This window comes from Manacus vitellinus, unplaced genomic scaffold, assembly GCF_001715985.3.
Source record: "Manacus vitellinus isolate BGI_N305 unplaced genomic scaffold, ASM171598v3 scaffold_27_pilon, whole genome shotgun sequence".
NCBI lineage: Eukaryota > Metazoa > Chordata > Aves > Passeriformes > Pipridae > Manacus > Manacus vitellinus.
The window spans coordinates 11,036,558-11,059,930 of record NW_021940039.1 but is presented as its reverse complement, the minus strand read 5'-3'; the positions used below and the strand labels follow the sequence as shown (position 1 = coordinate 11,059,930).

Sequence of the window (23,373 nt, the reverse complement as noted above, 5' to 3'; positions counted from 1 at the left end):
CTCAACTCCTCCTTGGGCTGGAGTCCGAGCCTGGGCTTTGGTGGGCTGGGTTCCAGCAGACACCAGGTCCTGCTGGCACGGGCAGAGCAGCTCCCAGCACTGACCCCGCTGCCAGCAGCATGAACTGTGCTCATCCAGACTGAATCTGGCCTTGGTACCAGCCAGGCCAGGACAAGCTGGGAAAAAGCCTCCCTGCAGCCCTCGGAGCAAGCTGAAGCCTTCAACCATGAGGTGTGTAGTCTGAGGGGGAAAAGCAAAACCAGAAAGGGCATGAGACACCTAAATCAGAGAGGAAGGAGTGCTGTGCTCCCTGGCTCATCCCTCTGCCAGAGAAGGATTCCTCTCAGACATAACTGCCATTTCCATTTCAATTGATTCCCATGGCAGGGAATGCTCCTTGGGGGATTTCTACAGCCTGACAGATCATGGGAATAGGAAAATGTTGCTGATGCTCAAACTACACACTTCTTCATTCAGCTTTGGTCCCTTATTTCCAGTCACACAGCTCCAGGCAGTCTGCAGATGCTTCCTGGTTATTCCAGAACCGTCTTTCCTATGTAGAAAATGACCATTTCTTATACCCACGTTCCAGAACTGAGGTCATGCCATGGCAGACACTCTCCTGCCCATGGTCACTGATTTGAGACCAAGGGCTGATTCTCCCAAGTTCACAGACAATATTCACTTACAGGCACACACAGCGAGAGGCAAAGAAGCTCCTGCCATTTTCCTGGCAGTGGAGCAGACTGAGCTGTATTTAAACCAACTTCCCTCAGTTATTTGGGGTGGCAGCAGCAGCACAACACTCCTGAGCTGCACAGAGAGGGCAGGGCAGCCCTGCCCCTTAAGAGTCCACACTTGCTGTGGGTGCATGGCCCTAGGCAGGGATCAGCCCATCTCAGTCACAGCGTGACCAGCACATGTCAGAACCCACGGGGACATTCCTGCTGAGCTTCCCTCATCAGCTGGTCCCACCACAGGCCTCCTCATCGCTCCAAAAAGGGTTCATTGGGGGTCAGAAATGCACCCTCCAGGTGGAGAAACACACTCCTGCCTGTGCCAGCACCCCCACAGCACTGCCTGGAGGGGGACCTGCAAACCCCACTGGGGAACTGCAGCCTGCATGTCCTGCAATGCTGCATCCCACTGGAATGACCAACACAAGAAAGACATGGACCTGTTGGAATGAATCTAGAGGAGGCCACTAAGTTGGTCAGGAGGCTGGAGCCCCTCTGCTCTGGAGCCAGGCTGGAAGAGCAGGGAGTGTTCACCTGGAGAAGAGAATGATCCAGGGAGAGCTCAGAGCCCCTTCCAGTGCCTAAAGGGGCTCCAAGAGAGCTGGAGAGGGACTTGGGACAAGGGATGGAGGGACAGGACAAGGAGGAATGGCTTCACACTGGCAGAGGGCAGGGTTAGATGGGATATTGGGAAGGAATTGTTGGCTGTGAGGGTGGTGAGGCCTTGCCACAGGTTGCCCAGAGAAGCTGTGGCTGCCCCAACCCTGGAAGTGTCCAAGGCCAGGTCGGACAGGGCTTGGAGCAACCTGGGCTAGTGGAAGGTGTCCCCCCATGGCAGGGGGGCAGGATGAGATGATCTTTAAGGTCCCTTCCAACCCAAACCAGTCTGGGATTCTGTCATTCTGTGACCATTACAGAAACAAACCAACTGAACACATGGAGCTGCAAGTGTGAGTCCTGGGGATCCTGCAGCTTTTCCACCTCCTGCAGGAATACTCTGATGTTTTCTGGTCAATGACACGTCCATGGGAGGCTTTGTCATTTCCAGAGTATTTTTCTTCCCAATCCACACACAGATCCCAGGGTACCCAGTGCAAAGAATTTTGATGATTACCCTTTCCTACTGTTGTTTTGTGGGATTAAATGACCTCAAGACCTAAAGGATAATATTTTTTTTCCTTCAATTGTAACAAAACTTGATGGAAAGCTCAAGGCTTTAGAGTTGCTGAGCTCAAATCTCCCTTGGTGAGTGACCATTTGGAAAGGCACCTCTCACATTGGGTTTCCAGTTGTTTAGTAATTCCAGCTGGGAACCACAGACTACCAGTAATGGAAAGTCTAAGTGCAGTAGTCAAGGACAGTGACTAAACACTCCAGACACCCAGGATGGAGCACGTACACCAGGTCCTCAGCCATGCTGGCCATTCCACACAGGACACATTCCACGTGGGGAGATGCAGGGTCCTGGGTCTTTTAGAAAAGAAACCATCTCAGCTGTGAACCTGCCTGAACAGTGGAGAGTTAAACATGGGAAACCCACCACTCAGCCAATTCATCTACTGGTTTTGTTAGTTTTCAAGCTCCAAGATTTAGATTAAATATATTTTACTGCCTAAGAGAAATCTCCATGTAGAGTCCATAGGTTGCTGTATAAAAATACTGCACTAATTTTAGCCAAGCAGTGTAAATTCACCACTCTAAAAGGCAAAGACAAACCAAATCAGAAAAAAAAATACTTTGAATAGGAAAGCTTTGATATCATTCCACTTGGCAAAGAGCACTTCTCTACCGACTTCAACCCTCATTTTTTTCAGCTACTAGAAGTATTCTTCCCCCTCCCCGAAGATCCTCCATTTAATGGACAAAAAAGTGTTTAAAACAAAACAAAAGCAACTTTGATTTTTTTCCCTCTGTAACTCAGCCCTGTAAACTCCAGCTCTTTTATAGGAGCCCCTGAACTGCTCCACATCACACAGAGTACCTTTTTTTTTCACTTGTAGCTGCAAATGCACAGGCTCTTCCCCTGTGTGCTGGAATGAAAGAGTAGTGAAGGATTGCGGGTCTGACCTGTGCCTGGACATGCTCTGCATGTCACCGAGGGGGCTCAGCCTTACCTTCCTCAGCTCTTGCTTTGTCCAGAGAAGCTGAAGGGTTTTCAGCAACAGGAGTGGGTCCTGGCCTGGAGGAGGGGGAAGAGAGAGAGAAAAGGAGAGAGAAAAACAAAACAAAACAGATTTATTGGCTCTGTAGAGGCAGCCCAGACACACTGGGGCATTGTTTCACCCGAGAGAAATCAGCTACTCCGTGCACTGTGTTGGAAACCACCAACCTTCCAACTGCCAGTCAGGATTAGAGTGCTAAACCCCTGCACTCCAAACCCCAGCCGACTCACAGCCACCACCCATGCAGGCTTTAACTCAGCACCCCCAGCTCCAACACTGCAGAGCTGTGCTGGTGCAGTCACAGCTCAGTCCTGTTGCTGCTCCTCACCCCGTCCACCCTCACCCCGTCCACCCCCACCCCCTTTTCACACGAAACAAAACGGTCCTGGAAGAGAGAACACGTTGCACAGGTCGGGAAGGGTGATGAGCACACAGATTTTTAGGGAATGGCTCTGAAGTGTAACCTCATGGCAACCTGGGGGTGGAGGAGGGAGTGGGTGAATTTGGGTGCTGGAGGGGAGAGTCTGTCCTTGACAGGCTGGACTGGACACAGGCTGAGGGATCTGGGTAAAGTGGTGTCTGAGGAAGAGGGAAGATGAAATGCTGCTGTGATTAGTGGCAATGCTAAACAAAGAGGGATCCAATATTTCAAAAGAAGGTTATTTGGAATTTTCCTCTTACTTTTCACCTAGTTATTGTAGAACTTGAAGTCAGTTGTTCTTTTGTGTCTATTATCATTCATCATACTGTTACTCATCATGCCAGTATTTCTGAACCAATTTTTTAGGAATAACTCATTTTAAAAGCAGTAACATGTTTGATATTTGATTCTATTTAATGCACAATCATTTTCTTATGAAACCATGACTCAGAATATTCTGAATGAAAATCGTCTATGGCATGAACAGTTTAAATGTGAAGAATGACTTTAAAAATCTGAATGAGCTCTCCAAAACCACTCCTTCTCGTGAACCTCTTCTTATGTTTTCACACAGCCAAAAGAAAATGTTAAAAGGAAGCATTCTTTCAATCACCTTTTGTGTTTTACAATTCCTAAAGAGCTCATTTCCAAATGCCAGATTTCATGCTCAGTATCCCATCACACTTCATATTTCAGGTCACAAAAAACTTCCTCAGCTGTGAAACGCTCTACCTCATCCAACTGAACTCTGAGGCACTGCATTTATAAAATATTTGAAGTAGCAAGCTGATTACTGGTTGAGCCAAGAGCATGATAATATTCCCATTATCCACTAACCTCTGGGAAACACCAGCCAAATTAAAAATGCCACATTTACAATTCATAAGATAATATTTTCTTTCATCTCTGGTTGTTCTGAAATGTTGAACTCTCCAAACACTGGCAGTTCTCAGCTACTGCTCCTCCTCTGGAAAAAGAAAAGGCTCTTTTTACACCAGAACAGAAGAAAAGCCAGATCCCTACTCCCCACTAAATTAGCAAATTACAGTCAAATTCAACCCATGTGTGTGTGCATATCTGCACACTCTCCTTTTGGCCTAACTCCCAAAGAAATTTATACACACACAGGAAAAAAAAACTAGAATGCAATGCAGTGTGTAACCAAATACACTGTAAATCTGAGCTGTAATTAATGCAGGGAACAAGCTGGAATGATACAGGAAATGAGAGCAGTTAAGGAGAGCAGTGTTTCACTTCAGATACAGCCAATAATTCAACTTGTTAAAAAGCTTTCTAAACCTCAATCAACAAACCCAGTCCTTTTCTTACTGACTTTTTCCTGCCTTACCTCCCTGCAACTGAAACCCAAACTCACTGGTCTGAGACACACAGACCAATGGAAACGTCTCTCCAGTCAATTTTAACCAGCTCAGTGTGGTGCCAACATGGCCCTGAGCAGGCACAGGTACATGGGGCACCTTCCCCTCCCCAGACCCTGGCACTGAATGCACCCAGTACTCAGTTATTTCCACAGACCCCACCTGGAGCACTGTCCAGCTCCAGGGTGCTCAGCACAGGAAGGACATGAACCTGTTGGAGCAAGTCCAGAAGAGGCCACAAAGATGCTTCGAGGGCTGGAGCCCCTCTGCTCTGGAGCCAGGCTGGAAGGGCTGGGGGGGTTCACCTGGAGAAGGGAAGGCTCCAGGGAGACCGGAGAGCTCCTTCCAGGACTGAAAGAGGCTCCAGGAGAGCTGGAGAGGGACTGGGGACAGGGGATGGAGGGACAGGAGAAGGGGGAATGGCTTCCCACTGCCAGAGGGCAGGGGTTGAACGAGAGAAACTCTGAGAAAATCACCTGTTGGTGACCAAACAGGGCTGCTCCTTTCCTTACCTGGTAAGGCTTGTAAGGATCTAAGGATAGTCAGAGCTAAACATAACAAAATAACCCACATGCAGCAGCTCCCAGAGCCAAACATGAACGGGACAGCAAAGCCACATCATGCCATTGTCTAATCCCACCAGAGAGAAGGGATGCTGCAGTTCATGCTGGATTTTGAGCTATTGCATCCAATTACTCTCCAGCTGAGACAGAAGATGGAAATGTGAAGGTTCACATAATTTTGTCTCCTGAAAGAAATGAACAATTCATTTGTTCTGTGTCCTGCAGGACCTCTTTGGAGGACTGGCCTCCTCATGGTTCTCCTGGCACCCATAAACAAAAAATTAGTGTCTTTGGCATTGATGAAGAATTAATACTGCTATATTCCCACTGGAATACCAGACAGGTTCCTGCTCATCCACATCGCAGAAGGAAGCAGCAGTAAACTAATGCTGGGATATCCAAGGAAAAACAACAGGACCTTACAGGGAATTTCATAAGCCTTCCAGACAAATCTGGAGAGCAGACAACTGCTCCAGACACAAGAGAGTGAGGAAGAAATACAAGGGAAGGAGGAATAAAGCAAAGAGACTGAAAACCAAGTGGTCAGAACTGAACCACAAGTGCACTTGGGCTTGGCTCAGGACAAGAACAAGGCAAGGATGGGGCATGGCCAGAAAAACACCTTCATATGCTCCACCAAGAGCACCCAGAATAGCCGCTGCTGAAGAGAAGTTAAATCCTGCAGAGATTCCTACATCCTGAAGAGATATCCAGCTATTAGCAAGGGACATTCAATGAGCAAAATAAACAAAACACGGATGTAAACCAGCAAAAAACCCCAATGTGGCAAGTCAGAGAGATGAGCTGTCCCTGCTCCAGCTGTGAGCAGCAGGGCTGGCTGGGTCCGCCACTGCAGCAGCCGAGACGTGTCCGAGGCAACTGAGCCCACCCCGTTCCTAGACCAAGCTCCAGAGAGAGTGCTCAGTCTGACACTGATCCTTCCCTTCACAGCTCCAAAAAAGGGGGTTGCAGACCATAAAACACCTGGTAAAGCAAACACCTCACCAAAACAAGGTTAAAGAATGTTGGTGGAGATCTCAAAAAGACACATCTGTGCCCACTCCATCAAGACACAAATAACTTTGAGTTTTTCCTCTGAGAGTTTCTCCCAATAGCACGTTCCTGTTTTAAACATTTTGACATTAATATATTTCCTCTCAACATTTTTCATTCTGAAAATAAATGAGCTCTGCCCTGAATCTGGTACCAAAATTGGAAGAGCTGGTAAATCAAATGTCTTCCAGTTCTCAAGATCTGTGGTTACATTTCAAAACCATATAAACCACAAGGCTTATATTTCTGAGTTAGAAAAGTGCCTTTGAGGAAAACCATAAAGTACTTTCTGTTCATTCTCTCCTTTTCCTTTGTGCATCCATCACGCAGACCCTGCTGTGATCACAACAAAAGCGGTGCTCACGGGCTGGTGAGGCAGCACTGGGTTTGCTGGTGAGGTTTGCAGGACATCCTTGCAAAATTCTGCTGCTTTACCACCAGTGCTGCTGAAACGGCCTGGCAAGAGAACCCCATGTTCTGACTGAGGCTCCTCGTGTCTCTCACCTGAGGCAAGTGAGGCATCCAACCCCAGAGGAGGAATTTCCCAAGGAAAAAACCTCCTGAGACTTTCTCTTTGTGTCCAAAGCCATTAAATGCCCCCAGATGTTGAGAACTGGAAGAATTACAGTCAGCAAAAGAAAAGATACAGAATGAAAACAAAAGCAACCCCCAAAAATAAGGCTCAAGTGACTAAAATGCAGTATCACAGCCCCCAAACTGTCACTTACAGCTGAAAGTCATGGACAGGAAAGGTCAAGAACAAAAAGCTAATTACAGAATCACAGAATCATAGAATCTTCTGGGTTGGAAGGGACCCACAAGGATCATCCAGTCCAACTCCTGGCCCTGCACAGACACCTCAACACTCCCCCCTGTCCCTCAGAGTGTTGTCCAAACCCTCCTGGAGCTCTGGCAGCCTTGGGGCTGTGCCCACTGCCCTGGGGAGCCTGGTCAGTGCCCAACCAGCCTCTGGGGGAAGAACCTTCTCCTGAGATCCAACCTGAGCCTGCCCTGACACAGCTCCAGCCATTCCCTGGGTCCTGTCCCTGCTCACAGGGAGCACAGATCAGAGCTGCCCCTACAATGATTATGTTTTCTTTAGGCAGTCAGATTACACCTCTGCCCTGCAAGTTAGTGGGATTTTAATAAATGTTTAATGGAATATCCAACAAATCCAACCCACCCAGTAAACAATCAGTGAATTTTTACTATTACTTATTGCCTTGTATGCCCTCTGCCCCAATAAATCCCTGAGATATGTTCTCTGTGAAAACTCCTGTTCATCTCTGATATATCTGAGATACTTTTCAGAAAGGTAAACAAAAATTTGAGACATTTCTGCGTCCCCCCCCAAGGGCAGCCAGACCCTTTGGACTTAAAAACTCCAATATATCAGTGCACAGGCAATGCACAAGCTGAGAGTTTGGGTGAGCAGAGTCCTTCAGCCAGCTCGTGTTCCAGCAGCACGATGGGTGCACCCACACTGTGCCCATTAAACTACAGCTGGGAACCAACAAATACTGTGTTTTGTAAGAACCAATCAAAGTCTCTGATCAAAACCTACTCTGTCTCAATTTTGTTCAGAAGTGGCTGCAGCTCACAAGTGTGTGCTGCTTTTGCAGAACAACATGCTGAGAGGGCACAGAAATAATATCACTTTGATAATGCAAAAATGAATGGATGCATTTTCTAGGGACCAAATTTGAACCTTTAAGGACAAGCTGATTTAACTAAAAAGGCACAAAATTCCTCCACAGAAATCCACAGATTGTGACACCTTCCAGGTGTTCTCGCTGTGCCTCCTTTTCATGGGCACACATAATATAAATAAACCTTCCAGTGGTTTTTAAGCAGTTTTGAGCTTGAGGAAATGACGCCGTATGGAACGTCTCCTAACAATGTGACATGACATTTAAAAGACACAAAACCAATTCTAAAACATGCAGGTATGTGCTCATGCATTGTAAAAGTATGGGTTGGAATTAAAAAAACATACAATAAAGAAACAAAAGGAAAGGGCTATGTGAACCTAAAGTAAGTAGGAAGACTTGAGAAAAAACAAGTATAAGTGAATATGTGGGTGTTAGCAGAGCATGGCAGTGCCATTCTCCTTTTGCTTTGTGGGAGGCTTCTTCAGTGATTTTTGCTTACTTGGATTTATCCCAGGGCCTGGGGAGTGATACCAAACATGCCACATATCCATAGATGGGTAAAGATGTCCCACACACCAGAATTAATGGTCACCAATCAAAACAGGTATGACACAGATTATTTCAGAGTTAGGAATATACTGTCACAGCAGTTCTTGGTCCTGCCACGTCATCCCTCTCTCGTACTGAAGAATCACCTTTAAGAACCCTCTCTTAAGTCTGAGGCTTCCAGCAAACCTGGGACTGCAATGGGGAAATCCCTTTGGAAACAGAAATTACAGCGGTAGAACCCCACACTGCTGCTCCAGAGCATCCCTGGGAAGTCTGTTCCTGCCGCTGGGCAAATCTTGCTTATTCCTGTATCTTCTGGAGTAACTTCTTGTGTTTCCATCCTGGGTATCTCCAGTAAAAGCCTGTATTCACTCGTACATAGAATGCTTGCTGTTGGGAGGGACCTTAAAACTCACCTCGTTCTACCCCCTGCCATGGGCAGGGACACCTTCCACTGGACCAGGTTGCTCCGAGCCCCATATGCAATTCTCTTCTCTGGTTTCACAAGGAGGAGAGAGCAAAGGGCAATTAGTGCATCAGAAACTGCAAAGGACGGAGGTGGGATGTGGGGTTTTTTGGAAATGTTTTTTTGGGACACATTTTTCTCAGTTGGTCAGAACCTGATGGCTGCAATACCCCAGCAGTGGGTTTGTTGGCATTGCTGCTGCATCCCCTTCGACCTCCTTCCCCATTTCTGATGAAGAACATGTGTTCTAAATGACATCTAATGCCACTGCTGGAAGCTGCCTGTATTTCTGCAACAGTGCCAAGGTTCATATTTCCTCCTTCACCCACAATGAAACAAAACCTCTGCCTGCTTTGCACCCTCATCAGCACAAGGGACAGGGGGGACAGTCAGTGCTCCCTGCAAAACCATGGCACTGAACCCATAGTTATAGCTGGGAGTGGAGAGAAGAGGGAAATAACAATGTATTTCCCCCATAAAGAATTAAAAACCAAACAACTTGGCAAGCAGACAAGAGGCAGAGCTCCAAATTACCGCAGAATCAAGGTAAGAACTTGGGTGTGAACTCAGGAACTCAGAGGGTGGGGAGGCCCTGGCTCAGGTTGCCCAGAGAAGCTGTGGCTGCCCCATCCCTGGAAGTGTCCAAGGCCAGGTTGGACGGGGCTTGGAGCAACCTGGGCTGTGGAAGGTGCCCCTGCCCATGGTAGGGGGTGGGACTGGATGGGCTTTAAGGTCCCTCCCAACCCAAACCACTCTGGAACACTATTCTAAGAAGATCAGTGCCAAAGCAAGGGCTTTAGCAACCCTTTGGGAAGGGCTGCGTTTCCCTGCATCCCCAGAGTGCAGGTTGCTCCAGTGAGGGCTGTGATGTGGGGCCAGGATGTGCTCAGCATGGGGGAGCAGGTGCCTGCAGATGCTGCTGGGGCAAGCCAGGACCCAATGCCCACAGCCCTGTGCCCAAATCAGCAGCCAACAGACGTGCTTTGAGGGCTGGGAAAGCAAACATGGACCTGGGCAGGCAACACACCTGAGCAGTGTCCACCTCAGCTTAACAGTCATAGAATCACACATTGGTTTGGGTTGGAAGGGACCTTAAAGCTCATCTCATTTCCACCCCCTGCCATGGGCAGGGACACCTTCCACCAGGCCAGGTTGCTCCAAGCCCCGTCCAACCTGGCCTTGGACACTTCCAGGGATGGGGCAGCCACAGCTTCTCTGGGCAACCTGTGCCAGGGCCTCCCCACCCTCACAGGGAACAATTCCTTCCCAGTATCCCATCTAATGCTGCCCTCTGGCAGTGGGAAGCCATTCCCCCTTGTCCTGTCCCTCCAGGCCCTTGTCCCCAGTCCCTCTCCAGCTCTCTTGAAGCCCCCTTAGGCACTGGAAGGGACTGTACAAAGTTCTGCTCAGACCTGTCAGTTCACACGCACTGAGGGAGTCGACGGCTCCTGGACACCTTCTCATTCCCAGTTAAATTGATGGCTGCTGTCTTAAGGGAGGTTGATTTTTTTTTTTCAGGGATATCACTCACATTCCAGTAACACCATGACCAGGAAGAATTTCCAAGGCACCTTTCTCCACCCCCGCATGTTACTTTTGAATGTAAACCAGCACTGTCTTGGGGATGGGGAGGATTTTCCCTCACAAGTGTCCAGCCCTATTTCAGATGCACCTTCACCAAGGGGGCAAAGGCTCTTCAATACCTTCTCTTGGCAGAATCTGTTTCTTAGGGAAAATAGTTATTTCCAGGAATGATAGCACTTTACTCCAAAGAACACTTTGGTTAAGGAGTAATCACTTGGTGATTCATCCCAATCTCCACTGACTGCAGTGATGAGTCTCCCACTAAGGATAAAAGCTCCCAGAGGTATTCCCTGCAGGACAATGGCTCAGGTAGCAGTGTCTGCAGGGGCAGAGGATCTTCCAGGAGAGCCTGATACACTTCAGTGCTAATTACACCCACCACTGAACCCTCCAGTGCCAAATTTACAGGAGGATCGGATGTCACAAAACTGTTTCATTTCAGAAACAATGCAGTGCTCTGCTTTAGCAGCATTTCCAGAGCTCCAAAACTCCCTCATCATCCCATCAACTTCCATCTCATTCCTTCACTGCCTCCCACAAAAGGCAAATATGCTTTAGGACATCTAACTGTGGGTTTAGCCTTATTCACACACCAAGGAAATGAAGCAAGAAGGCGGGGAGAGTCCTTCTTTATGTATGTCTGGCTCACTCCAGCCTTGGCTCCATTTCCAGTTTCAGCTGCTGCTTTCTCATCGGCAGAGCTTTGAACTCCACCACACTGAGCCCTTCACATCCTGGAAGGGAAGGAACCACACCAGCTACCACACTCTTAAAGTGCTCACACCACACACCTCCCCTGTAATTTTAACATTAAAGATAGAGCCTTTTGGGAGGTCTGTGAGTTTAGGTTCACCAAAGAAAAGGCATTTATTACTTGTTCCTCCAGCTCTTCATTCACACATTTGGATTCCCCTTCTGCACTAATGCAGCCAGTGGGAGGATCTGCATCAGACAGGAGGGGAAAAATATCCCCTAATGCATTAAGTTCATCACTTGTTATCACCTGACTATGAACATCAGCTAGTTCTCAGTCACCAGAAACCTCCTTTAAGATGAATGGTTCCTTATTCCTGCATTTATCAGTTTGCTCTGATAAGTTTCTCCCAGCCCTGAGATGCTCTTTACATGACAGTCATTGACTCCTGCTTGCCAAGAGAGACCTGGACATCCCTGCAGCCTCTCTACAACAGACAAAATTCCCCACAGTTGGAATTGGTACTGAAATAAATGGGCTCACATCACCTAATGCACTGCCATGAGCTGGTCCAGACACCACTGGGAACTGGAGAACCAGTTTTTGTTTTGTTCATAGTCCAGATGGAAAAGTCAGGTCAGCCTGAAGTGATTCCCCCTAGCCCAGGTTCTGTGCCTGGATTGAAAGCAGAGGCAAAGCTTCATTCCAATCCAACTGAGACAGTTGTTTCACTGAGCAGGAAATATTTTGGTTCACTTTAGGGGGAGATCAATATCTAGAAGCTTATCTTCTGAGGGTTTTTTACCATCTTTCAGACAGACCGGATTTAACAGAAACTTCTAATTCAATGATGCACCTTCCATGTAGGACAGCAAGTTACAGTCCAGCAATTCCTCAGCTGGTTTGGATGTACTCTATTAAGGAAGCAATTATATATCATAGAATTAGTCCTACCAATTGTACTTTCTCTAATATCCTTGCAAAAGCTTATCACAAAGCATAGAATCTCAGAATGGTTAGGGCTGCAGTCAGCCCTGCAAGCAATGCTTATTTCGTGTTTCTCATTTGATTCTTCCAGAGAAAAGCCAAAATTCCTCAGGTGCCATTAGTGAGCCTATGCTTTCCTGGGATCACTCTGTTAAGCCATACCTTGGTCTATGCTGCTGACCACATTGTTATTGAAAAGTCAGAATTAGGAGCTCAAACAGAAATATGGTGGAGAATGAGCTGCACAGGCAGAACACTGAGAAACTGCTGGAGAGGAGAAAGGGAAATGAAGGACAGTGGGCAGAGCAACAGTGCATTGAAAGCAAAACAAGTTTTTCTAGAAAAAGATCCAGCCTTTCTCAATGGCAGCAAAAGTCATTCTGTAACTAAGGGCACGAGAGATCCCTTCCATTCTGAGAAATCTGAGTTATGAAAACATAATAGGAACCCTCAGCATTTGGCTCACGCACGCTCGATTTCTCAGTGAGTCAGAAGTTCACATTCTTCTACTGCAGCCTCCCAACTGAAAACAATCCCCACACTTCAAGCACAAGAATAATACAGCACACATATGCTTTTTATAAAACAATCCTTACAAATAACCATGGCTTTTGTTTTCATAATGGCTAAAATTCATCATTTCCCCCCAAAAAAGCACAGATCAAACAGAATGCACTCTCATTAAAAGAGAAGGCTCGCTTGGCTGAGCAACACAGCCAGTAACATTACCCTCTGATTTTCTTAGTGCTTTTTGTCAATGAAGAGACAGGAGAGCTGCTCCCCAGGCTCTCCGGGGCAGGAAAGGCACAGAGCAACCCCATGCCAGTGCTCCAAACAAGGACCTTCCTCCCTCACCTCACATCAGCCCTGAGGACACTCACAATCTTCTCCCACCCAGCACATACCCACAACATCACAGAATCCCAGACTGGTTTGGCTTGGAAGGGAGCTTAAAGATCATCTCATTTCACCCTCCTGCCATAGGCAGGGACACCCTCCACAGGCATGTTGCTCCAAGCCCGTCCAACCTGGCCTTGGACACTTCCAGGGATCCAGGGGCAGCCACAGCTTCTCTGGGCAACCTGTGCCAGGGCCTCCCCACCCTCACAGCCAGGAATTCTTCCCAATATTCCATCTAACCCTGCCCTCTGCCAGTGGGAAGCCATTCCCCCTTGTCCTGTCCCTCTATCCCATGTTCCTCTCCAGCTCTCCTGGAGCCCCTTCAGGCCCTGGAAGGGGCTCTCAGGTCTCCCTGGAACCTTCTCTTCTCCAGGTGAACCCCCCCAGCTCTCCCAGCCTGGCTCCAGAGTAGAGGGGCTCCAGCCCTTGGAGCATCTCTGTGGCCTCCTCTGGACTCCAGAGCAGCTCCACATCCTGGGACCCCAGAGCTGGAGGCAGTTCTGCAGGTGGGATATCTCCTGAGCAGAGCAGGGGGCTAAAATCACCTCCCTCACAGCACCTGGGCACCACACATGGCACAGGAGTAGGGGATGCCCTTCAGAACTGGTGCCAATTGAAGAGATAAAAATGAAATCCCACCAAAGAGCTCTCCAGCTCTGGGACATCCTCACAGTGCCTGAGATGACACAGTCTGGGGGTCACTGCACAACAGTGAAGGAGGCCATCTAACACTGTCACTCTGAACACCATGTGTGTCATCACCTCAGACAAACAGAGGTCATCTGGGGACACTTTCAATGTGCCCTGGACAGACAAGAAGGACAAGTGCAGCTATTTTTACATAAGTGGTAATTTAAAAATAACACCAAGAAATCGCTTTCTAGGCAGTTAATGAAATCTAAGTTCATAAAAGCCTAAAAATGTAAGCATTGTAAACCTTTTGCAAGTAGTTGGCAACACTGTCAAATGGTTTCCTCATCTGTCATGGGCTCTAACCTCAGTGTCAAGGGCTCTTGAGCACCAAGATCTCTGGCACGGGGCTGCTGGCAGCCTGGGCACACACAGGAGGGGAGGACAGCACTGCAGTCCCTCATTCCCTTCCAGTTTCACACCCTCTCCCTCCATCCAGCTGAAGGCCCTGAGCTCGGTGATCTCCATCCTACCCAACCCAGGGCTTGGATTCTTGTGTTTAAAACTGTTTAAATAAAACCCACAGTTTCATCACACAGTATTCCTCTTCCTCCAAAAAATCAGCCAAGCTATTTTTACCTCCTTTAGCCACCAGCTCCACGCATTTTTTCAGTGATGAAGAGAATTGGTTTCTGTTCCCATAAACTATCTCAGTGTTGAGGGAAGGGTGAGGAGCAAGTCACCACGTTCCCAGAAGGAGGACAATAATCAGTGCCGTGGAATGAACCATTCCTCACATCCCACTGTCTTACCAACCTCCTCAGCCCAGGAACAGGAGGATCTGGCACAGCCAGGGTGCAAGTCTATGTCCTACACTGAGCTAATGGTACTTCCATGGAAACTGAAATTCAGGAGTTTAAAAACAACATCTACAACATCACTCCAGACAACTAACCATTTCTTCTTTCAAGTTTACCAATCCTGCAAAGGGGAAGAAAGCCAATATTGTCCAGGATAAAAGGGGGAACTTCTTACTTACATAAGAGACTGAAACTGCCAGGAACAGCAGCAGCCCCAGTGGACTGAAGTGCAGTATGGGAAAGAAGCGTCAGATGCAGAGTACTACCATAAAGCTAAAAGGAGACCTGTTTTTTCCCCTCCAGACACCTCTGGAAATCCCCAAGTTCTCAATCTAACAACCTTTAGCTGTCTCTCCTTAGTAGTTTTACATGAAAAAAACTCAACTGGTAATTCTAAAAAGCTGTAGTACATGTTTTGCAGCTATCCAACTTTCTTTTTAGATCAGTAACAATAGTCTGATTCTTCTTTAAATTACATTTGCACCTTTTCTTAAGCCAGTTCCTCACTTCTACATCCACAGATCCTTCCTGAGGCTGTGTGATGTGTCATGGTGCTGATCCCCATCAGTGAAGACCAGGGGCCAGGCCCTGTACAGAGCCAAAAGTGCTGCAGCTTCACCCTGCCCAGGGCAGTGGCAAAGTTGCCATCCTTAGAAGTGTTCAAAAAATGTGCAGATGTGACACCTGGGGACACGGTGACATCTTTACTCAAGTAAACAAAGTGGAGAAGATCCCTCAGTCCAGGCTGAGTCCATCTCTCCACAGGCAGAGGGAAATAGCTACTTTGCTTATGTTGAACAAAATAATGGTAAAATTCCTATGATAAAAGAATTCCTTCTTCTTCCAAAAGCTAATGACATCTCAGAGTGGAGGTTAAAACTCTGCCTCCAGTAGAATCACAGACTGGTTTGTTGGAAGGGCCCTTAAAGATCATCTCGTTCCAACTCCCCTGCCATGGGCAGGGACACCTTCCACTAGACCAGCACTGATACTCAACATTATCAGAGAAAACAAGAATCTTCAAATAACATGTTCCTCACCCATATCTCTGCTGCTGCCTTTGGAAATCCCATCCTCAGGTGCCAGGAACTGCTCCCAAATGTGCCTCAAATCCTGAATCTGCTCCCTCTACACACAAAGCTCTCCAGGTCTCTCTTAAGTGGTTGCAAAACAGCCAAATGCTTTTCCCTGAGCCGGCTGGCCCAAACCATTCCCTCCAGCACATGGCACAGGCATCACACATGGGCTCAGGTAAAACCTTGCCCTGTACCTCACAGGGTGCTCCCACTGACCACAGAGCTGCCTTGGAGCTTTTCCAGTTTCTAGCACTAAAAACACAGCCAAACAAAAGATCTCACCGCTGCTTAACATAAAAGTAGCGGTAGCTGTTCACTTCCAAAATTTATAGCTGCACCCTCTTACATAAAATAAACCCCCCTATTTTTGAGAGGTCCTGCACATTTAAGTTATAGCTGTGGGGAGGTTCGGTGGAAAGGCCAGGATACCTGTCAGCCCAGCACCAGTGTGTTTGGAGCGATTTGGTGGTTTCCATGGCGATGGGGAGGGTAAGGGGCTGCCTGGTTCCCGCTCTGGCTGACGCACATCTCAAACAATCGCTCTCTTCCTGTTCATATGGCTCAAGAAAAACAGGATGCTGAGAGGTGTTTATCTGAGAGGGCGAGATAAGCAAGCGCACTGCGAGTTCTGAGAGTATAGGAGGTCACTAGTGAGATGTTATAGATTTTCTGGGTAAAAAAAATCCCACTGCTGCTGTGCTGAATGGGATTAAATTATGCATGGAAAGATCCTTTCCCTTGGAACCCACAGGAAACCCTGAGGAGCTGTTGTATGAGCCCTGAATACCAATGGAAAGTCTTTTTAGTGTGTGGTACTGAGTTCCATCGCTGAACAAAAACGCAGGAACAGCTCCCTGGGCAGTATCTGCCACTCCCAGAGAACAGGGACTGTGACGGTCCTGCGGCTGCACAGGGAGGCCAGGAGCACCATAACATGGCCTGTGGCCACAAGCACCAGCTCACAGGCCTCTCACCCAACCTGAGTAACCTGAGTAATGCTGCACTTTGCAGCATTTTAAATGTCCACCAGTGCCTGAGGGCGAACCTCCCCACTCCTCGTCCCAACTCCACCAGTGACAGAACCTGCACTGTGCCCAAATCACACAGCACAGTGCGGGGCTGCAGTCACTGCTGGTCATTAATTACCTGCCCACTAATCACCATGAGCTGGTACAGCCCAGCAGCATACTGGGGTTCAAAGCTAAAAACTAGGCCCTGTCCAAAAAGCATGACAGCGTTGTCCAGGGGTGGTTCTGGAGAAGGGGAAGGCACCTTCACACCCCTGCTCCTGTCACCCGTGTGCACCCACCCAGAAACGTCCAGCTGCAGGACAAAGCCATGGCACTTAATCCAGGAGCTGGCTGGACACATTGGATGTGACCTGGGGTCACAGTGGCTTTAATGTATCCTGCTCATTTAGGAGAAGAGAAGAACACCCACAAGCAGAGAGAAAGGACAAGGTTTACTTAGACACAGGTATATTAGAAAAATCTAAAAAAGTACAGCTCAGCAAGTTAATTCCAGAGGCTGCCTTGCTGTGGTGGCAGGAAGAGTGCGGTGTTCAGCAACAAAGCTGGAATGGAAAAGTGAGAGGTTGTAAGTGGGACATCCCTCTGTGTTTCAGGGGATATTTGGAATATATATGTTGCACCAAGGGAGGTTTAGGTTGGATTTAGGAAAAATTTCTTCACTGAAAGAATGGTCAGGCACTGGCACAGGCTGCCCAGGGAAACAGTGGAGTCACCATCCCTGGAGGGACTGAAAAGCCATGTGGCACATGGGGACATGGATTAGTGGTGGCCTTGGCAGTGCTGGGGAAATGTTGGACTCAATGATCTTTGAGGGCTTTTCCAACTTAAAGAGTTCTGTGATTCCACATAAACCACTCAGAGCAGGTTTAGATGGAACTAAAGAGAATATGAAGGAGAAGGACAGCATGTGTCAGCCTGGCTTCCCATGGGCTCATTCCTTTTTGGGAACTACAAAGGACTGGACTTAAAGTCTTGGTCTTCAGCCTCACAGGAAAATCAATACTGATAAATATTGATTATTATCCAAAAATTAGCTGTCAACTGTGAAACAGGGAAGATGAGCCATCTTTCACATACTTATCTGTTCATCACTTGGCCTATTTAAAATGCACATATAATTTAAAATAAAATATTCATTAAGGCCTTTTGCATGTCATCATATCCTATAGAAGACCCAGACCACTCACTACAGTGCACCCAACATTCACAGGGCAAATTGTGCCAGACACAGGACCTGCCACCACAGACCTGCTGGGAACAATGCTGGGGTTTGGAGGACCTCAGCCATCACAGAGCCATGTGGGCACACGGTTAGCATAATAATGGTGTAATAAAGAATGCAAAAAGTCTTAAAAATGAGCACAATCAGATATTGAAGTGAAGGATAATAAATATGTGGAGTCAGTAATCGTTTAAACAAGTGAGCAGCAAGGAACAGAGCAGGAGGAAGTGTATGGGAACACCTCTCCAAGGAGACCACCAAGCACTGCATGGGATTAAGGATCAAAGTGCCTGTGCACTGTCACACAGCCCCAGTCCGAGAGGGGAACACACACTGAGGACTGCAGTGTGGACTGCAGTGCCCACCTTCAGCAATTCTTCATGCTACCTGGAGTATCTGCCAGCCAGGAGCTGCACAGACTGCATAGAATCAGAGAATCTTGGCATCGTTAAGGTTAGAAAAGACCTTTAAGATCATCAAGTCCACCATCAGCCATATTCATCACTAAACCATGTCCCCAAGGGCCAAATCCAAATGTTTTTTGAATGCTTCCAGGGATGGTAACTCCACTACTGCCCTGGGCAGCCTGTTCCAGTGCTTCACAACCCTTTCTGTGAAAAATTTTCCCTAATATTCAATCTAAACCTCCCCTGGTACAACTTGAGGCTGTTTGATGAGCCATTCTAGCTTGTAGCTGGTTCAGCAGGGAAGGAGCTGGCTGTGGACCTCTGGGAGCACTGAAGCAAACCCATTAGGAAGGCTGTACTGGCTCCACTGGCAACACAAAAACATCACCCCATTTAACGCAAAGCCACATACATAACCCGACCCTCTCCATGAGTGAGTGAGCTGCAGTTACCTAAAGCCCTTTCCAAGTGGTTCCTCACCTCCACTGCCACTTTCTTTATTTCAAAGACATTTGAAAAGGAGATCTTTGAAATTTCCCTATGGGACTTACAGTCAGCCGAGGATGTCCTGATCCCTCAAATGCAATCCCTTTACAGTCCTCATTGGGACCACTCCAACATTTTCTTGCAAGTCAACAATGCCACCAAGACCTTTCAAAGCGGCACCTCAGGCTCTCCATTACAGGGCAGGAAGATGATGCACTTCTTCCATGCAGGGAAGTGGAGCAGTTCACCCAAAGTCTCCCAGCAGAATCCCTGAGGAAGCAAGAACCTGAGGAAGCAATTCTGACCTCCCTCATTTTCCCATCACTGTGGATCCATCTGTTTGAACAAACACTTCTCATTCATTCCAGCCTGGTATCAGCACCTCTGGAAAGCCAGTGTCCAGCTGAAGGCACAAGCCCTCTGGGTGTCAGGGGACACAGGGACTCTCCCCATGAGCTGAGCCTGAGTCACTACAGTTTGTGCAGCCTCCTCTCACCACCTAGGGTTCCAGCTGCTCCAGTCCCTTCTTCTCAGGGCTACCAAAGACATCCCATCACAATTAGGAATCAGTTCTCTAAGAACAGGCCTGATTCCCAAAGCCCTCTGGGAAACAACAGGTGAGCTTTGCTACCTGTGTTATCCATCCTGGCAGACACAGGGTAGAGCAAATCTGCAGGAGAAAGTGCATTCCTACTTACTTCATGTAAATTTTGTTTTCCCAGTTGGTGCACATATTTAAGGCAGTATCAAAGGAACAAAATGGGAACCCAATCATTGTCTTTGGCTTGGCTGGCTTACAGATCAACTCCCAGCCTTTAATTCTAGGAAGTGAGTGACCGCGAAGCCTCCTGACAGCCAAGGGCCCCCCTCTTTCCATCTGACTCCCTGTTTGTCTTGGAAGTAGCCAGGTTAAGGCTGTCCCATTCAGCCTGCAGCGGAATGCAAGGCAGATGGAAAGAGGAAAAGACAGACAGACACTGCAAAGACTGAGAGACAAAGCCTGGTGGCGGGATGAAAGAGCATGGAACGAAGGCAGGACCCAGCCAAGCCAAACAAAGTTTTCCTTGAGTGATTACATCTGCCAGAGAGTCCCCAGCTTGCACTCTCCTTGCTGAGAAATTCCTTTAATTGTGTCTAGGACATTTTAAAAATCCCAAGAAAAGCTCCTCTGTAATCATGAGAGCTCTGAACTGTGTGAACTTTTGTCATGCTGCATTGCTGATAGCTCCCTGCATACTTCTGCAACTGAAACATGGCTCTGCAGAAGATATTGCTGAGGTAGAGCCCTGGGGAGGGAAAACCGATAATAAATCTTCATTTCTTTTTCCCCAAGAAAAAACAAACAATTTAGACAAATACTTCTCCCTCCCAATGTCTGTGTGGCTCTGTGCAAAGTGCATCCAGCAGAAAATAAAAAGAGATATGTCCTCAGATTAGCCAGAATTAAATGAGGTTAAATGAGCGATGTGCAGAGCCAAAGCCTACAGCTCTGTGAAACAGGCACCTCCCTGGAGGGCAGCAGGGACAGGGGCTCTGCCACAGCCACCAGAGCTGAGCTGAGGGTGGAGGGGGCAGAGGGGCAGGCTGAACCTCCAGCACCTGCACCAGACAGGCTGCCACAGGCATTGCCCTGTGGATACAAAAATCAATACTTGGAAGCCAGAAGAAAGGTAAGTGTCAAGCAACTTTCAAGAGCTGCAAGCCTGCGTTGACCAGACACACTACTGGGTTTAGCTGAATGCCATTGTTCTGTGGCTTCACATCATGGGTCCAAATCCCTTCTGTGTGGCAAACCTCCTGGCAAACCTCCCTCAGCTGCAGGCCTGTTTTCCCAGCACTAATTTGTTCTCCATCACTCGCTGTGATAACCAGAAATACCAGATAGTTGACAGACTGCAGGTACCTCATTTCTCTCCTCCACAACCCAAACACCTTCCTGCACACCTCAGGTAACTGGGTATTCGTATTTACCAACCATGAGGGTCAGTCACTGGAAGAAGCTGCAAAGGCAAAGCTCATTGTGAAAAGGCCAAACCAAAAATCACAGGGTGGGTGAGCTGGGTCTCACCTGCCACAGTCACAACCCCCCCGTGTCACAGGTGTGGGGTACCCAGGGAGGTGAAACCATCACTGAGGGGGCAGCACCAACAGGTCTGCTCCCCTGAAACAGCCACCCAAAGCTGTGATTTGGTGTGTGTACATTTTCTCAAGCATTTTGAATTAATACCTGGCTTTATTTCACTACTTCGTTGGTGCCAAGACATTTTACTTAGGACATACATTGTCTAAAAGCAAAGTGACTTGTTCTCATTACAATCACAGAATCTCCTGAGCTGGAAGGGACCCACAAGGATCATCCACTCCAAGTCCTGGCCCTGCACAGACACCTCAACAATCCCATCCTGTCCCTCAGAGTGTTGTCCAAACCCTCCTGGAGCTCTGGCAGCCTTGGGGCTGTGCCCACTGCCCTGGGGAGCCTGGTCAGTGCCCAACCAGCCTCTGGGGGAAGAACCTTTTGCTGAGATCCAACCTGACCCTGCCCTGACACAGCTCCAGCCATTCCCTGGGCCCTGTCCCTGCTCACACAGAGCAGAGATCAGTGCTGCCCCTCTGCTTCACCTCAGCAGAAAACCTACTTGGCCAAAGTATGGATCTGTTCTTGCTGGGCCAGTGAATTGAAGCAACTTAGTGAAGGGCCCAAGGTACCAGGATTGGGTACAAGCACATGAGAGAGAAGGGCAGGAGCAAGACCCTCCCTCACAGTCAACACTTCCATTTGCTCCATTCTGCCAAAACACACATCTTTCCTTATAACATATAGAAATCCACATTACTGACAGTGTAAGAAGTAGGGATACCTAGCCTTTAATGACCTGCAGGGCAGGTACAGTGTTAGGTTTTATGGGATCTACCATGCAGAAGACAAGGCTCAAACTTCAGATAAAACTCACACATCAGCCACAGGACAGTGTGGCCATGGGCTGATCAGCACTCTGAGCTCCTGGAGCAGGAGTCACGAGCACTGCTGAAGAATGTCAGTGCACAGACAGATGTCAGCATCATCCAGATTTATTTTTTAAACAGCATGTCTTATAGTAACTTTAAAACAGGATCTGTAACTTTAAAACAGAATTTATCCCTAAGATGGGCAGCCTTTCCAGACAGAACTGCCTCCTTTATCCCCAGACCCAGCTCAACACTTCATGAAGCACAAGATAACCAGGATCATGCCATGTAGAACACCAGCTCAGTATCTGCTGAATGACACCTCAACAACTGAAGGAAACCTCAGTGGAGAGAAACACCAGATGCTGCTGAGGGAAGGGGTGACAGCGAGACCAGGTGGCACCTCTGAGACATGGAGCCTGAACTGAACCCATGAGCAAAGGGACCGGTGTCTCTGTAGCCCCCAGGTACAGGGAATAAACAGTCTGAGAGCCAAGGAGCTCCATTTGAGAACATCCACTGCAATAATCTCAATTCTCAAAACTGCAGTTTGCTGGGGAGGAGGTTGGGCTTTTGTTTTATGCTTATTTGCCTTTTTGTCCTCATGGATAACATTCACTTCCAGTAACTCCTGACCGAAGTGGAAAAGGAGGATTTAACAATAAGTCTATCACAAGTAATGGCAACCCATGTGCTCTTATGAAACAATAACACACCAACATAAAATAAATCAGTGCCTTTTAATTTAACAATGTAAATTACCCTCCCACCTGCTGTGACTCTCCATAAGGAGAAAAAGCTGGAGGCATATTTACCAAGCTGTCTATCCCAGTCCCATTTTGAACTGGCCTCCTGCCCTGGGGTTAGACTGTAGGACTCTGTCATCTCTTGCACTCGTATGACCTAAGAAAGGGAATGTGGCCTTTTTCCCACAAGCCCAGAGTGAGAACATCATAAAAGCTGAACTTTAGCCCCCTTTTTGGGCAGGCAGCACAATAGCAAGGAGGATGCTGTTACTCCCCAGAGGCTCTGCTGCTGAAAAACATCACCAAGCTCAAGTAAAAGGTCAGTAGTTAGGATTGCATCTCTTGTTTTCTTCAGTTTTCCTCCTCCGTCAAAGGCAGTTCAACATTCTTTGCACACCCCCCTCCCTCCTTCTGAGAAATGCAGGAAGGAAGTGCTTGCAAAATAGTTTAATTTAAAAGAACGCACAATCACACACAGCAGACCCTGCTCCAGCCTCCAAGCAGGACGTTTCCACTGCCTCCCAGTTCCCACTACAGCACAAATGAATCCCTGCAGGGGCAGAGCCATCCCTCCCTCCATAGACAAAACCCTCTGTAGGGACAGACACCTCGAGGGAAGAGCTGTGGCTGTGTGCTGCAGGCAGCCCCCCCTGCTCCCCCACAACACACACCACCCCTCAGGGGACACCTGCCCAGGGAGCCAGGGCTGTGGAGCAGGAAAGAAGGATGCAGGGAATCCTGTAACCTCCCAGGGCACTGCATGGGAACAGGCACCGAGAGGCAGGACCATAGTCCTGGCGGGTAGGACACAGTCACCTCCTG

At 48.0% G+C, this 23,373-nt stretch overlaps 1 protein-coding gene across 1 annotated transcript in view; it reads right to left on the bottom strand.

Moving 5' to 3' along the window:
- The window catches only part of EXD3 (exonuclease 3'-5' domain containing 3), a 275,317-nt gene that overhangs the window by 187,198 nt on the left and 64,746 nt on the right, over window positions 1–23,373 (bottom strand). Inside the window, exon 3 of the mRNA XM_029960619.1 lies at window positions 2,852–2,916. Within this exon, the coding sequence (XP_029816479.1) occupies window positions 2,852–2,916 (65 nt within the window). The remainder of the gene's footprint in view (window positions 1–2,851; window positions 2,917–23,373) is intronic.